Raw genomic sequence first — 17,697 nt, forward strand, 5'->3', positions numbered from 1 at the left:
TCAAATTCTCTGAATTTTTATTTTGAACCTTGGGGTCCCTGCACCGAACAAAAAAGTCCTAGTGGTCCCTGGTCAAAAAAAGGTTGGGAACCACTGGTCTAAATGAATAGTCTGGAGTTGTGCCCTGCCATCCTGACTTTTCCAGGCATGATACAAAAGATGAGAAGACAGCGTATGGTTCTCGGGGCCACCATCTATATTAAAGAGGCAATCAGCTGGAAAAGAAAACTGATGTCTGGCAGGAATGGAATGCCCTGTTTTTCTTCCTAAATTATCTCAATTTGACTCTGCATTGCAAAGGAAAAGTAGTTTCAGAGGGTAGCCATGCTGGTCTGCAGCAGAACAGCTAGATTTGAATCCAGTAATAGCTTAGAGCAGGTCATTGTCAAACATGAGGCCCGCAGTCCAGATGCGCCCCCTTGAGAGCTCTTATGCGGCCTATGAGCCAGCCAAGTCAGCCACCCCTCCCACTCTCAATCCGGGCTGGCAAGGCCTGGCCTGGCCCGACCAAGTCATATCTGGCCCTCGTAACAATTGAGTTTGACACCCCTGGCTTAGAGGCCAACAGGATTTTGGGGGGTGTAGGAGCTTTTGAGAGTCACAGCTCCCTTCGTGAGATACGAAGGGAGCTAAGTCTCAAAAGCTCATACCCCCCAATACTTGTTATGCAGTGTCTAGTAATTTTGCAGTGTGTCTATATTTTTAGGCACTTTATAAATAAATGTATTCTGTTTGAACATTATTACAAATGTGATGAAATACAGATATAAAAAATCAATAAGTATTTAATATGTAGGGTTGGATTCAGCATTTTTCTGAACAGAATGACTAACAGAGAGATTTTATATGAATGTGCTTTGTTCACTAAAGCTTTGTATCCAACCTACACATTTCATAATTATACTAATGACGAAAAATGTTTAGGTCATTCACATGTAGGCTAATTTCCATATGACCTATGTCTGTGGATTATTTGGGAAATTCATATTCCATGCTGCACAATTGTCTTCTTTCTAGCTGTTATGCTTTTTAATTTAAACCAACGAAGCAGAATGTGTTAAAACGTAGCTTTTTTACAACTTATTTATTACATTAAGACTTATGGATTTGCCTTTCAATCCCGTGTAACTAAACAAACTTCTCACCAAACTCCATTGTCTGGTTTCCTTTCAAAAAGGTATTAAGCCTGTCAAGTGGAGAAATATTAAAATCCAGGACCGGACATAGCAAAGCTGTACAACATTGCCAGTTTACTTCTGATGGGCAAACCCTTCTTTCAAGCTCTGATGATGCAACGATTCAGGTGCAGAAATGTGTTGAATGGCTATTTATTACAGCGTAATGTTTTTCTGAATAATGTGAGTGCAGTCTAGAGACATACATGCTTTGCCTGAATTCCATGAAGTCCGACAAAGGTTGTTAAAATTACTGAGAACTATTCTATTTTACTACCTTCAGCCAATTCCCCCATTCTAGAATCTGGCCCTTTCCTTTCCATTCCATTCTGCTCCTCAGACGGAAGGTCTTGAGTAAATACAGATACAAGATAAAATGTGTGTGTGTGTGAAATGCTGTCAAGGTGATCCCTTATGGGGTTTTCAAGGCAAGAGACTAACAGAGGTGGTTTGCCAGTGCCTTCCTCTGTATAGCAACCCTGGACTTCCTTGGAGGTCTCCCATCCAAATACTAACCAGGGCTAACCCTGCTTAGCTTCCAAGATTTGACGACATCGGGCTATACCATGCTGCCTTCCCTCCCATAAGATAAAATACAAAGCAGTAAACATTAAAATACAGCATAGTGAATTAAAACCCATCTCTGTAATGGCTTAAAGACACCACAAACATTTCCCTACTTAATCAATTTTCATGTCTTTTAAAATCAGGTATGGAAGTGGCAGTCAGATGAAACTGTCCTCCTGAAAGGTCATAAGGAATCTGTCAAGAATTTCAGGCTTCTGGAACATTCTAAGCTTCTTTCCTGGTCATTTGATGGGACAGTTAAGGTAAATAAAAGTCAACATATTAAGACCTGGCATCGTTGCCTGTCTGTGGCTTAATGGTTTAATAATTGTGTTGATTTTAATGGTTTTTAAGATAGGCTTTTATTATGTATGTTTTTAATATATTTGCCACCTAAGTGGCCCTGATGAGGGTAGAAAGGCAAAGTATACATTTTGTAAATTAAATGAAAAAATTACGAAAGCAAAAGCAAGCCATGTGAAATCTGTATTTATTTTTGTTTTCAACAACCAAGTTTCAGCAATTAGTTACTGGCCTTTATTTACTACGTTTATACCCTGCCTCTCTCCCCAGTGCGGACACTAAGCAGCATGCATTGTTCTCCTCACTGACGTTTTATCCTCACAACAACCCTGTGAGGTACGTTAGTCCGAGAGTATGTGAGCTTCCGTGGCAGAGTGAGGTTTCAAACTTGGATTGCCAAAGTCCCAGTCCAACACTCTAAACACAATCCCATGCTATATGACACAGCTTCACTGTAGCTTTTAGGATACTTTCTTTACTTTACTTTAATGATACTGTTCATATGGCCAATTCGGCCCTGAACAAGGTTACACTAAAATCAAAATTAAAACAGAATTGTATATCTAGATAAATAATAAGGATTAGGATACTTTCAGAATACTTATGCTGATTTTGGATGTTTCAATTACTGTATTTGTTCTATTTTCATGTGTTTTGTATATCTTGATCATTTTAGTATAATCTGCCTCAGTAGCCTGTCTGAAGAGTGTGGGATATAAACGTGTAAAGTAAATAAAAGAGCTACACCAAAAGTAAAACCTGCATATAAAAGCAGTAAAATAGTAAAAATAAGTAGCTGTACCACTAAAAGGTTTTTAAAAAATGATTCTAAACCTGGTTATTAAATTTTTAAAAATAACTGTATATAACTAAATATTTCTGAAGCAAAGCAAAGCTCTGTGTTGTGTTCTTTTGAGAACCTTGTACCAGCAGAAATTTTCATTAGTAGTTCTTGATATTTCAGCTCTGGAACACAGTTACCGGAGAACTGGAAACAAACCTTATTTGCCACGAAGATACTATTCTTTCCTGTGCTGTTTCACATGATGCCACCAGATTTTCTACTACCTCTGCTGACAAGACTGCCAAAGTTAGTAAATGCCTACAGATTAGCACTATGTATGTGTGTGAAATGTAAGGCGTGATCCAGCCAAAGATAAACATTGTTATATCCGCTTGATTTCAGTGGGAGAAGATAGATCACGAAGTTCTAAAGAAGTGAGCTGTAGCTCACGAAAGCTCATAACCCTGCCAGAAATTTTGTTAGTCTTTAAAGTGCTACTGGACTCTCGCTGTTTCCTACTGCTAGTGGGGGAGATAAAACAGATGCCAACATCTCTGCCATTTAAAGAAGTGCGTCTTAAGAAATACTTAAGTATTGTTAAATGCCTGATCAGTTCAAACTTGTCTCTTTTAAAGTGGCCTATGTTTTAAAATTCCAAATCTAGATATGGAGTTTTGAAAGTTCGTCTGTTCTTCACAAGTTGAGCGGTCATGAGGGTTGTGTGAGATGCTGTGCCTTCTCCCTTGATAATGAACTGCTGGCCACAGGAGATGACAATGGAGAAATACGGGTAATTATTCTTTTGTTGTTATTTTAAAAATTATTTATTTAATAACTTAATGTAAAAGCATTACTGGCCTGTATCCAACCAACCACACATTCTGAAGACTTAAGAGAACGTGTTTTCTTAAGAGAATGCATTTTCTTAAGAGGGGGGCACCGATTTTCTCCAGACTCCCTCTTTGCTAGTCCATTGAACTCCCCCCTTCCCCCGGAACAAATTTGCAGGGGGGACTTTGTGAATGCTTCTGATGGCTTGCTGCATGTACATTTTTTATTCTTCATGTCACAGATTTGGAATGTTTCAAGAGGTGAGCAGCTTCACCTTTGCTCCCGTACTCCAATAGATGATGGAGAATCAGCACACGGAGGCTGGGTAACAGACCTTTGCTTTTCTCCGGACAGTAAGATGCTTGTTTCTTCTGGGGGATACGTTAAGGTAAGCACCACACAAACATGTACAAAAACACATGGACTTGGATCCCATCTGAATTCTCTACACAGAAGCATAACTTCCTTGCCCCCCAGCAGCCCAAATACCATCTAAAATACTATTCCTGGGGAGTGGAGAACTCTCTCCCACAAGCAACATGAGGAGGGAGTTATAGGCCTGCCATAGGAAGTGGGGAATCCTCCCATTTCTTGCTAGTATGAGTCTTTTTGACAGGATGCTGCCCAGGGTGGTGGTGGGTTCTGTTTCCTTTTCGTTTTGTTTGCCAATTGGTTTGAAAACACCTTGTGAGAAATTTAAATGGTTCATCAATCACTATATGGATAATAAATTGCCTGTACATAAATCACTTTTGGTCACATCATGAGAGGAAAAAACTCACTGGAAGAGAAGAAGGAAAAGAAGGCAGTAGGAAAAGAGGAAGACTCAACACAATATGGAGTGGCTTAATAAAGGAAGCCACGGCCTTCAATTTGCCAGACTTGAGCAAAGCTGTTAACAATAGGACATTTTAGAGGTCATAGGTCATAGGGTCGCCATAAGCAGGAAGCAACTTGGCAGCACATAACACACATAAATTATTTTTTGGTGATAAGTAGAAACTACCTTCTAAAGATTTAAGATGAGTTTTAGGATTTCAGATTGTATCAGAATAGTTCTGAGCTGTCTTTTTCAGAAACCAGAGTGTGGCAAAGGCTCATACTTGTATTTGCATTTATCATATTGGGAGTAGGGCATAATTCTCATAGGTATTAGCTATAACATACTAGTATACAGTATTCCAATTTAACTTCTTTCTAACTGGAAAATTTTTTCTCTTCCTTGCAGTGGTGGAATGTGGAGACTGGTCAACCCCTACAAACATTCTACACAAATGGAACCAATCTGAAATTCCTCCACGTGTCTCCAGATTTCAAAGTCTGTGTGACTGTTGATAACCTGGGTATTCTTTATGTGCTGCAGATTATGGAATATGGAATCTGACACTGGACTTGACAGCCTTTGAAATGGCAGTATTTTCAGCTGGAAGCAAATTCCACAAACTTTAACACACTCGTTCAACTGTGAAGAGATTTTTTTTTTTTACTCATGAGTTATACAGATCTATTTGTGTGGTACATCTGTGAAATCAGCATATATCTAATATTCCATTTGGTCTAATTTACGAAGTATTTCCCACTGTTATACTGAGAATCATTTCTACAAGTATTGCACCAATGACCATCAAAGGACGCTTAATCGTGCGTAGATCCAGTGGAGAATGCTTCCAAGCCATAAATATAACACTGTAAAGTACCATAAACTGCTGTTTCACTCTGTGCAATTTTGGGGTGTTTAAAAAACATCTTGTTGATTTATTTTTTTAAAAAATGATTTTGTAATGGCGTTGGTATATTATGTGAATAACTGAAAAGCCCAGTACGATAAACAAATATACTGTAGGTTCCTTCCTGCAGACCACCAGCAGAAGGCATTGACAGTCGCATTTTTCTCACCTCCCCCACCCAGCCATTTTCAAACCCCAAAAGCTTATTCCCAGTGTCAAAGGACACATGTGGACTAATAGTAATGCAGACTCAACAGCTGTAGTGGGGTGAGGGGTGAGAATGAGATTGCTCTTTCTGCCTCTTGCATGAGCAGCGCTCTGCTTCTGGAAGAAGGAAGGAGGGATTTGACCCCTCCCCTTCCTCCTGCAGCCCCCCAGCCCTCACGCAGGACCCTCAACCCTGGTAATAAAATTTGCTCTGGTTGGGGGAAAGGTTTGTTGGGGAAGGATGGCAGAGAGAGACAATCCCGTGATCCTTGTGCATTCAGACTGCAGGATCCAACCCTGTGTATTTTCAGTGAAGATAACTTGTAAACTAACACTGATTTTGCATTTGGAAAAACTTGAAATAATTCTGTACTTCAAAATTTACCGTTATAAAATAATTAAGCCCTGTACTTTTCAGCAAGGCTTATTTTACTTCAGTTGGGGTTTTAATTGGGTTGTCACTGTAATAACTTCCATAACTTTGGGGAAATTCATACTGCTGTGTCTGAAACACGCTTGTCTGCTCATTTTGTAATTGCTGGCTCAGTGGAAAACCTCTTTTATTTTTCTAGATGACAGACTTCTGTTTGTGAATATTTAGAGAAAAAAATAACAAAATTTATCTCTGCTTAATAATTATGTCTAAAGAATATATTGCAGCCAAGTGACAATTTATTTAAATTGAGAGTGTGGTATGTAAATGCATTGAACAAATATAAATCAAATGTGCCCCAAAGGACAGACTTGAGGACTGTGCCAACATTATCTTTAATGTCATGGAGCTAAAATAGTGTATTTGGGGTTTGTGAGAAAACACTCTGGCCTGTTATGCAGGGAGGTTTCCCCGCGGTCACCCCCGCCAACTGCTTTGGGACTTCCTTTTGATTATGCATGCCTTTTCCGCCCGTCAGAGTTTGCCTGCTCTCTCTGCATGTTTTGCCTGCATTTTCCAGATTCTGGCTAAAACAGACGGTCAGAAAAGGCATGCATAATCAAAAGGAAGCCCTGAAGCAGTCGGCGGGGGTGACTGCAGGGAAACCTCCCTGCATAAAAAGGCCACTGTCAGGATTTTCCCCATTGACTTCATTGAACTTCAGAAATAAAGGAAGTATTTGCAAATAACTACTACACAAGCAATTTGTAGTAATGATAGCAACAACGGATTGCATCACTTGTTTCAAAGTGTTATCCCTCCGAAGACCCCTTTCAGTAACTTCAATATTACATTTCAGATTAACTTTAACTGCGGCCTTTCTGTGTTTGCCAAACTTTACCCGCATCTGTAAAAATGGTAACTCTATAGGGCAATGTTAAATTCATCAAATGAAACAGTATGTAGTACATGTCTTGCTCATTTTCTTCAGATGCTCTATACCACAACAGGTTGTCATGTTAACTAACTATCCTTATGCTGTGTCTGACTGATTTTATGGGACTGTCTTCACCTTCAGTGCAAGCTCTCCTGTTCTTGCCTCTGCTCTACTTGCCAGAAAACCCCTATACCAAAAAGACCCACAGATTGCCGTGCAGTGGGGGTAAAGAAAACCTACCCCTCTGCACAACGACCCTGAAGTTTGTCCAGAAACTAGTAGGATGGGAAATCATTTGTGTTTTTCTCTTGTTCATTATTAATATTTAGGAAGGACAATTGGAAAAGCAAAAAGGATGTTTTTGTTTTAGAATTCTTGAAACTTGTGCCAGCTCTTGGAAAATGTGTGTGCCTGGAAAAGTACTTGAAATTTTCTACAATTTTCTGCTGGTGCTACCCGTCGCAACTTGAAAATCAGACTGGAGTGAGACTAAAAATCCTCCATTTAAATAATTACACTTGGGAGACGTGGCTTCCTGTTTGGTGTTAGAATACACTTGATTTGGAGGAAGTCTCCCTGGGCTCGAAGGCTTCAAACATTGTTGAGCAGAAGAGGTAAAATGTAGACCACTGGAGGTCCTAATGGCATCTCAAAGCTTTCATGTTGGGCTAAACTGTCCTTCTTTTGTACAAGTTGAAATATACCTTCTTCAATTTGTTGAGCCTGCTGGGGTGTTTTTTATGGTACTAAGATTTTGCTTTAACAAATGTACTGGGTTTTAATGATGGTGCATCTTGAAGCAATAAATATTTTATATGTAATGAATGATATAGTGTGTTTATGTGCATCTCCTGTCTTGCTCAGTTCATCTGTTTGGTGCCTTTACTTAATTTGTTACCTAGCCTTATTTTTTCCCCTTCTCCTATGGAGCGCAAGGCTGCTATTTTAAAAGTTGCTTCAGCAACGGCTACCAATACAGCCAAGGATGAATTCTTAGCATTTAAAATTCCCTAAGATTCTTACTAAGAGCTCCGTGGCACAGAGTGGTAAGCTGCAGGACTGCCATCAAAAGCTCTGCTCACGACCTGAGTTTGATCCCGGCAGAAGTTGGTTTCAGGTAGCCGGCTCAAGGTTGACTCAGCTTTCCAGCCTTCCGAGGTTGGTAAAATGAGTACCCAGCTTGCTGGGGGTAAAGTGTAGACAACTGGGGAAGGCAATGGCAAACCACCCCTGTAAACAAAAGTCTGCCTAGTAAACATCGGGATTTGATATCACCCCATGGGTTGGTAATGACTAAAATATTATTATGTATAGTTGATGAGGGATCCTAAAGTATCTCCCAAGTGTTTTTTAAAAATCTGGTATTTGAATTTAGTGGAGAATCTGAATTTAGCTGAGTATCTAGTTACCGTCTAATCTAGTCTTCAGGCTGCCCCAAACCGTTTCTTGGTTACAACTGACTTAATATGCCTTCCCCTCTAGTTTCATTCTTATGTGTAACTTCTCTAAGTCTGGAGTAGACTAGACACTATGCCGTGTGTGTAAAAACACAACCAGTGTAATTCAGCCAAGCTTAAAATAACCACCTGGACCTTCTTTCTTCTACGGGCGGCTGTCCCCCTCGAATATCTGCTACCATCTTTCAGCGTTAGTGGGGTATCTGATTGCAGGACTCATTTCAACAAAATTTAAGGGACTAATATTGACAAAAGTTGAAAACAGATATTAGGAACAACAGGGAGTTTCCTCATGGGAGAAGAAAGATATTTGGGTTATCAGGAGCCCCAAGTTTAAAAAATTATAATTAAAAACTCTGTTGTGCATTCAGAAATAAGGTTTCCACTTTGTTGTCAGAAATTCTTACTGGAGAATTTCCAGGGTTGCCAATCTCCAGGTACTATCTGGAGATCTCCCGCTATTACAACTGATCTCCAGCCGATAGAGATCAGTTCCCATGGATAAAATGGCCACGTGGGCAATCAGGCTCTATGGCATTGAAGTCCCTCCCCAAACCCCGCCCTCCTCAGGCTCCACCCCAAAAACCTCCTGCCGGTGGCAAAGAGAAACCAGGCAACCCTAACCTGGGGGGGGGAGTTGGCTGGTTTTAGGAGAGAGCTCGTTAGGGTTGCCAGCTCTGGGTTGGGAAATACCTGGAGATTTTTGGGGTGGAGCCTGAGGAGGGCGGGGTTTGGGGAGGGGAGGGACTTCAATGCCATAGAGTCCAATTGCCAAAGAGGCCATTTTCTCTTGGTGAACTGATCTCTATCGGCTGGCGACCAGCTGTAATAGCAGGAGATCTCCAGCTGGTACCTGGAGGTTGGGTGGTAAAGCATAATTACACCTGGTCTTTGGACTGCCTTAGTTAGGGTTGCCAACCTCCAGATACTGGGTAAGAAAGACTCACTAGAACTGTACAGTTGGCTAGCAATAAAGAACAGCAATGGGCTCGATGTGAATGTGCTATTCAATGAACAATACGTGGAGAAGATGACAATTCAAAATCAATGTATTCACACTTGGTTAGAAGAGAACAGACATGCTAAGCAAAAAATATACGCAAACATGAACAAGAGCAAGTGTCATGCAAAGACTCAGAGAGAAGCAGCCTGCTTTGGGAACACATTAGAGAATCAGAATTCTGCTTTGAAAATTCTACCGTTTGGCTGAAGAAGCCACTTTTTAGTGGCGAAAGCACTGAAAATATCCGGAAAGGCGTTACCTTTACCACCTGTGCCTGATGCAATCCAGCATTCTGCAACAAGCCAAGCTGTTTAGTTTTGGAGTGAGATTTTCCACTCCAAAATACCATTGTTTAGCATTAGTTGGCTGTCAGCTTTAATTACGCTTGCTTTTTGTATGATTATTGTATGCTACACCTTTGTTGCATGACACTTGTTCATGTTTGCACATATTTTTTGCTTAGCATGTCTGTTCTCTTCTAACCAAGTGTGAATACATTGCTTTTGAATGTCATCTTCTCCACGTATTGTTCATTGAATAGCACATTCACATTGAGCCCATTGCTGTTCTTTATTGCTAACCTCCAGATACTAGCTATTACTAGTATCTGGAGGTTAGCTCCAGATCTGCTATTACAACTGATCTCCAGCTGACAGAGATCAGTTCACCTGAAGAAAATGGCTGCATTGGCAATTGGACTCTATGGCATTGAAGTCCCTTCCCTCTCTAAACCCGCCCTCCTCAGGCTCCACCCCAAAAACCTCTCGCCAGTGGTGAAGAGGGACCTGGCAACCCAAGGCTTAGTGATAATTAGGAACAGTTTGGGATGCTAGAATATAGGTAAGGGTAACTGGTAGCCATCCTGACCTGGATGGCCCAGGCTAACCTGACCTCATCAGATATGGAAGCTAGGCAGAGTCAGCTCTGGTTAGTCATTGGATGGGAAACCACCATGGAAGTCCAGGGTTGCTACACAGAGGCAGGCAATGATAAACCACCTCTATTGCCTTGAAAACTCTACAGGGTCACCATAGATTGACTGTGACTTGACGACACTTTCCATCACCAACTGATAACCACCCTAACCATGTAAGGATGAAGGGCTGTTTCTAGGCTGTCCCATCGTTGTGCTGAGTGGTTGGAGAGGAGACACCCTTGGTGCTGACCACCCTCTTCACACAACACATTTTTCTTCACACAAAGCATAGTTCAATTGTGGAACTCCCCGCCCCAGGATGTGGTGATGGCTACTAACTTAGAAGGCTTTAAGAAGGGGGTGGACATGTTCATGAAGGAGAGGGCTATCCATGGCTACTAGTCAAAACAAATAATAGTCATGATTGGGGTTGCTAACCTTCAGTTACTAGCTGGAGATCTGCTATTACAAGTGATCTCCAGCCTATAGAGATCAGTTCCCCTGGAGAAAATGGCCACTTTGGCAATTGGACTCTATGGCATTGAAGTCCCTCACCAAACCCCACTCTCCTCAGGCTTTGCCTCAAAAAGCTCCCGCCGGTGGCGAAGAGGGACCTGGCAACCCTGACTCATGATGCATACGTATTCTCTCCAGGATCAGAGGAGCAGGCCTATTCTATTAGGTGCTGTGGAACACAGGCAGGACAATGTTGCTGCAGTCGTCTTGTTTGTGGGCTTCCTAGAGGCCCCTGGTTGGCCACTGTGTGAACAGACTACTGGACTTGATGGGCCTTGGTCTGATCCAGCATGGCTATTCTTATGTTCTCAATGAAACCTTTGTTGTTAGCATGGCATATGTGGGGAGGGCGATAGGATCTTAACACCTCTCTGCACTGTTTTATGTACAGTATAAAGAATGCCAGTGGTCATGCTGGCCAATTTTGGGCCAGTATAGGTTTGCCCCAAACAATAAAAGCATTGTGTTAATTTGATGTAGATAAGCCACGACTAAATCCTACTTTAACCCATGCGTTGGATGTCTGGCGTCTTTGTGCTGTTACAAAAAGTAAATCTGGCATTCTGGGTGAAGTAGGAGTCAGCGGCTCTGACTTGGATGGCCAAGTCTAGCCCAATCTCATCAGATCTCGGAAGCTAAGCAGGGCCGGACCTGGCTAGTATGAGGATGGGAGACCAGTAAGGAAGTCCAGGGTCACGACGAAGATGGCAGAAGCAGGCATCCTGTTTGTATTTTGCATCAAAACTTTAATTCATTTGTTGTGAATGATATTAGATTAGCCAAGATTGAGACACAAAGAGAGTTCTCTTGCCTCTAAAACCCAATGGGGTTGCTATTTGTGGCTTGACGGCACTTACCACCATCATATTCAGAATATTTCCCCTCCATGGTGCCATGTCATGAGAGAGATCGGTTCTTCCTCCAGAAGCAGTGTCTTCCGATCTGCAGCCCATCAAGGTAAGTTCTGAACATGGAAATTGGATGCCGACCTGCTGTGGAATGCATAGGGTTGCCAGCCTCCAGGTACTAGCTGGAGATCTCCTGCTATTACAACTGATCTCGAGCCAATAGAGATCAGTTCCCCTGGAGAAAATGGCTGCTTTGGCAATTGGGCCCTATGGCATTGAAGTCCCTCCCCTCCCCAAACCCTGCCCTCATCAGGCTTCGCCCCCCAAAACCTCCCACTGGTGGCGAAGAGGGACCTGGCAACCCTAGGAATGCACCCTGAGAACATTTTACCAGGTGACTGCCACCACTGCCTTTGACTTCCTGTGCCTTGTCCCTTTTGGGGGGCCGATTTTTGTTTGCTTGTTTGTTTTTGACAGTTGTGCATCCCTTCCCGTTGAAGTTACATTAAAAAACAACAACAGCAGTCTTTGAACATTCCCGAAAACCCGTATCACAACAGAGAGGAAGCAGATGGCGTGTAGCCCACTGAAGCTAAACAATTACCAAAAATGTGGTGCTTTATACAAACAACGAGGACAGAAGAACAGGAAATGAAAACAAATTGCTTGGTCAGTTTACTGATAGTGTATCTAAAGATACTAATAACAGTTTTGGGGGCTTTTCTAAATGCAGGCTTCACACAAAGTAATGGAAACAGAAGTTCCTCTATTGAAAAGGGCTGAGAGATCACAAACACAATCCCCCTTTCTAAACTGTTGTCTATCTCCAGCCTGAAGTTCTGAAGGGTATTGAAAATAGGTTTTAAAACACATCGAGATATTCACCTGTAATTCTTTGATCTCACCTTTGCCACTGGTCAAACAGGTTTGCCATGTTTTTGAGTCTTTCCTCAAGGCAGATTTACTCTTTCAGAAATATTGCATTTTCCCAGCGATCAGGGCATCTGTTGTGGGGAGGGGAAGGGAAGGTGATTGTAAGCCGGTTTGATAAGTGATAAAGTTGGCATATATAAACCAACTCTTCTTCTTCTTCTTCTCCTTCTCCATCTCCTTCTTCTCCTCCTTCTCCTCCTCCCTCCTCCTCCTCCTCTTCCTCCTCCTCTTCCTCTTCCTCGTCCTCCTCCTCCTCCACAGGAGGAGAGGCAGATATGAGGGTCCAGGGCCATGAAGAGCTTTCTATGTGACAGTCAGTGTCTTAAACGGAACCAGCTAACTGATGAATGTGATCGTGCATATGAGGCACAACAAGACACAAACAGAGCACAAGAGGAAACAGCATAGAGAAAGAGAGTGCGTTATGCCTGATCCAATTCAAGTTATGAATGACACTTCAAAAAGGATGGGGACAGAATGGAGCACGTGCAGAGAACAGTGACGAGGATGATCAGGGGCCTGGAGACCGAGCCCTACGAGGAAAGGCTGAGGGAGTTGGGAAGGTTCAGTCTGGAGAAGAGGAGATTTCCTTTATTATGTTCTGCCCTGACTGTAGCCTCCAATTAGTGTCCACATACCTTTCCCTGTAAGTTGCTGCTACTCACCTCCTGCTTCCTGAATAAACCAGCTTCTTAGAATACTCTCTGGACGTTTGGTGACTGGGATTCAACAGGTGAACTCAGACCTTACAGTGGGGGGGCGAGCCATGATTGAGAGTGGGGGGGTGGCTCGTGGGCCAGATAAGAGCCCTCAAGGGGGCGCATCCAGCCCCCGGGCCTTATGTTTGACACCCCTGCTCTAGGCTGATCCTGCATTGAGCAGGGGGTTGGACTAGATGGCCTTCATGGCCCCTTCCAACTGTATGATTCTATGCAGACACCATGGGGACTGCTTGGCAAGTGAGTGCAACAAATCATCACTGAATGAAATTCCCCACCCACGCTGCTGTGTAATGACCTCCTATCATTCCTGCTCGGCCAGCAAAGAGGGATCCAAGACCGGCCAGCCTCAGCTGCATCTCATTTGCACTCCTAGATTTTGGAGCGGGGACAGTACCTTGAACTCGTCCTTTGAGTCATATACATAACAGAAAATCCCTGTGCCAATGTCTGTTTCTGTCTTCCTGATGGTTTGGGGCAAATGTGTTTATCTACACACCCAAGGAGCCATTGGGGTTTGTGCTCTCATGAACACGTGAAGTTGCCTTATACTGAATCAGACCCTCAGACCATCAAAGTCAGTACTGTCTACTCTGACTGGCTGAGGCTCTCCAGGGTCTCAGACATTCACATCACCTACTTGCCTAGTCCCTTTAACTGGAGATGCAAGGGATTGAACCTGGAACCTTCTGCATGCCAAGCAGATGCTTTACCGCTGAGCCACAGCCCCTCTCCGTGGCTGTCCAGGGTTTCAGGCAGAGGTCTTTCACATCACCTACTCGCCTAGTCCCTTTAACTGGAGATGCCGGGGACTGAACCTGGGACCTTCTGTATGCCAAGCAGAAGCTCTACCACTGAGCCACGGCCCCTCCCCTCTCCATGGTGGTGGTGGTGGTGGAAAGTGTCGTCAAGTCGCAGGCGACTTATGGCAACCCTGTAGGGTTTTCAAAGCAACAGATGAGCAGAAGTGGTTTAGCATTGTCTGCCTCTGTGTAGCAACCCTGGACTTCCTCGGTGATCTCCCATCCAAATACTAACCAGGTTCGACCCTGCTTAGCTTCCGAGATCTGACGAGATCAGGCTAGCCTGGGCCAGGACAGGGCTTTTTCTCCATACAGATGCATACATATTGTCGACCCTTAAACAACAAATCAACAGTCTCATATTGGGGTCTAGGGCCGCTTTGCTATAGAAATTTTCCTTCATCCTGACCAAACTGCAGTGGTTATTTTGGGGACTTCTGGACCACACCGTTGTATCGTTTGTTTCCCTTGCAGGTTTTCCCCAGTTCCGCTGCGGGTTTCTACAAACCTACTTCGGTGCAATCATTCATGAAAGATCATACCCAAAGCAGGGAAAGTGTGAGCAGGAAGGTGCAGATTTCAGTACTCATCTGATGTAATTTCCCCTCAAGCCAGCCATTTCCTCTGCTCACCACCAGTGGACTTTTGCTGAGGTGGCCAGGTCCATCTTTGCCATCGGCGGGAGGTTTTTGGGATGGAGCCTGAGGAGGCCTGGGTTTGGGGAGGGACTTCAATGCCATAGAGTCCAATTGCCAAAGCAGCCATTTTCTCCAGGGGAACTGATCTCTATTGGCTGGAGATCAGTTGTAATAGCAGGAGATCCCCAGCGAGTACCTGGCTGTTGGCAACCCTAGCTGGCTTTCTTGTTGCTGATTATCGATAGTAGATATATTGCTAGAGCGTCTCAACCCTATAGAAATATTTCCACTACTGGTTGTTGTTTTTTTGGTAAGGCAAAAGCTTATGGACTCTGTAGGGTTGCCAACTCTAAACTGGGAAATTCCTAAAGATTTGGGAGTGGAGCCAGGGGACGGTGGGGTTTAGGGAGGAGTGGGTTCCAAAGAATTTCACCCTCCAAACAGCCATTTTCTCCAGGGAAATGAATCTATGTAGTCTGGAGATCAGCTGTAATTCTGGGAAATGTCCAGATCCCACTTAGAGGCTGTCAACCCTAGGACCACTCCAGGAGTAGGGTTGCCAACCTCCAGGTACTAGCTGGAGATCTCCTGCTATTATAACGGATCTCCAGCCAATAGAGTTCACTTGGAGAAAATGGCCGCTTTGGCCACTGGACTCTATGGCATTAAAATCCCTCCCCAAACCCCGCCCTCCTCAGGCTCTGCCCCAAAAACCTCCAGGTATTTCCCAACCCGGAGCTGGCAACCCTATCCAGGAGGTATATAATAAAAGAAGAAAAAGAAGAGTTGGTTTTTATATGCTGACTTTCTCTACCACTTAAGGAAGAATCAAACTGGCTTACAATCACCTTTCCTTCCCCTCCCCACAACAGACACTGAAAGAGCTCTAAGAGAGCTGTGACTAGCCCAAGGTCACCCAGCTGGCTTCATGTGGAGGAGTGGGGAAACCAACCCGGTCCACCAGATCAGTGTCTGCCGCTCCTGTGGAGGAGTGGGAGATCAAACTCAGTTCTCCAGATTAGAGTCCACTGCTCAGAACCACTGCTCTTAACCACTACACCATGCTAATATCGAGAGTTGCTGGGGAAAAAGAGAGAGAGGAAGGGAGTTCAAGCCCCTGCAAGCTTACAGAATCCTGGGGGGAGGAAAGAGATTTTTGGGTGTGGGAGGACTTCCAAATTATTACAAATTATCTAGAAGGCATCTACAGCAGGCCCAAGAATGCAAAGTCTGCAAGATAACTGGGAGGAGAAGCGCTGGTCATGATGGTTCTGCATGGTTATCGGGGGCTAGATATTACACCAGGATGTTGCCAAATAAATTATGTCCTTCTAAAAAAATAGCAGAGCAGAAGAGGCTCACTCAGCCTTGGATGTGCTCTTAGGACATGAATGGCAAAGGTTGTAAGTTTATCTGTGCAAAAGCGGAATTAAAATGTAATGTGCATTCCAGTGCGATCCCTAATCTAGCTGAATTCTGTACAACAAAAAGTGGATCTTTGTAAGACATGTCTAACCAATGCACATTTGCACAGTATTTCTTTTTTGGGGGAGGGGCTGTGGCTCAGTGGAAGAGCCTCCGCTTGTCAAGCAGAAGGTCCCAGGTTCAATCCCCGGCATCTCCTGTTAAAAAGGACCGGGCATCCATCCATCCATCCATCCATCCATCCATCCATCCATTCATTCATTCATTGTATTTCTATATCTTGCCTTTCTCCTAATGCAGTCAGGAGCCACACATTTTTGTTGTAGCAGGCCTGATAATGTCAGAAACCATGTTCTTGCTATGTTAACACGGCTGACTGTTCCATCCTTGAAAAGGATCGTTTATCTTCTGGAGCCCATACTAAACTTCACAAATAGTGGAACAAACAGAACATATTAATGTGAATGATAGACACAGAGGGGTCTTACCTCACACCTTCAGAGGAGATGAATTAGATGGTTTTTAATACAGTCATACGATATATTTTTAATACAGATGGTTTTTAATACAGTCATACGATGTTCACGTGATTGGACATTTATAAGGTAGCCACAACCTAAAAACTGCTGACTCTCTCAGATCTGGGTTATCTTTCTAAAAGCACTTTGGTGAGAATATTAGAAATTGTATATTACCATTTAAATTTAATATTGGCAGCATGTATGCTTTTCTGTTTTTAATTTTATTGACATATGCTAGTGGGTTTTGTATCATTGTGGTTCTTCTATATTTAATTGTTTCACGAGTGATTAGACTGGTTTTAAAGAAAAAAATCTTTAGAAGATAACATTGAGTTATTTTTTTTTTACTTGGATGCAAGATTTTCATTTGACACCTAGAATAAATAAACTTCTGACCTCTTTCCAGCCAGAGGGCTGATTAACTGTGAGAGACTGGTTGTAAGAAAGAATACTCATCTCAATTCTCCCCTGTGGCTTAGTGGTTAATACATTGCTTTGAAATAGGGGGGGGGGGACCTCTTATTTTCCATGTGTCTGTTTTAAAAGTAATGCTTCTCTCATGCCTCAGGCTAAGGCATGGGAGATGCAGAAACTTGGACAGAAATTAGTATTCCTTAAGGGATGGGTTGGAGACCCCAGAGAATTTGTTCCTATTGGTCCAACTTTATTACATGAAATCCACAACAGGTTCACTTAAAGGTTTGTGGAAAGCCAGATTAGTCATTAAGGGTTTTTTGCAAGTGTTTATTTTCTTTTTCGGGTTGACAATTGCTTGAGTCATAATTTTCTTCCATGGAGATGGCTGTTCCTATAAATTTCAGCTTAACTGCTAGCACTTGTATATCGCATGGAGTTTCTTAAAGGGGACTATCCATAGTTACCCGGATAACTGTGTCCTCATGGGCAGTTAATGACCACTAAGATGGCCACTGAGAGGGTGTAAGTTTTTCCAGAGAGGGTGGTGAGTTTCAGAATTAATTCATGTTTCACAACTCCTTTGTTCATATGCAGTGA

General features: G+C 43.0%; 1 protein-coding gene across 1 annotated transcript in view; it reads left to right on the forward strand.

The window, feature by feature from the left end:
* The window catches only part of APAF1 (apoptotic peptidase activating factor 1), a 34,229-nt gene extending 29,167 nt beyond the window's left edge, over positions 1–5,062 (forward strand). The window contains exons 22-27 of the mRNA XM_056855175.1: positions 1,178–1,303; positions 1,886–2,005; positions 3,010–3,135; positions 3,494–3,619; positions 3,902–4,048; positions 4,889–5,062. Coding sequence (XP_056711153.1) covers positions 1,178–1,303; positions 1,886–2,005; positions 3,010–3,135; positions 3,494–3,619; positions 3,902–4,048; positions 4,889–5,044 — 801 coding nt within the window. The 3' untranslated portion in view covers positions 5,045–5,062. The remainder of the gene's footprint in view (positions 1–1,177; positions 1,304–1,885; positions 2,006–3,009; positions 3,136–3,493; positions 3,620–3,901; positions 4,049–4,888) is intronic.
* The last annotated feature ends 12,635 nt before the right edge of the window (positions 5,063–17,697 follow it).

Source organism: Euleptes europaea, chromosome 9 (genome assembly GCF_029931775.1).
Source record: "Euleptes europaea isolate rEulEur1 chromosome 9, rEulEur1.hap1, whole genome shotgun sequence".
NCBI lineage: Eukaryota > Metazoa > Chordata > Lepidosauria > Squamata > Sphaerodactylidae > Euleptes > Euleptes europaea.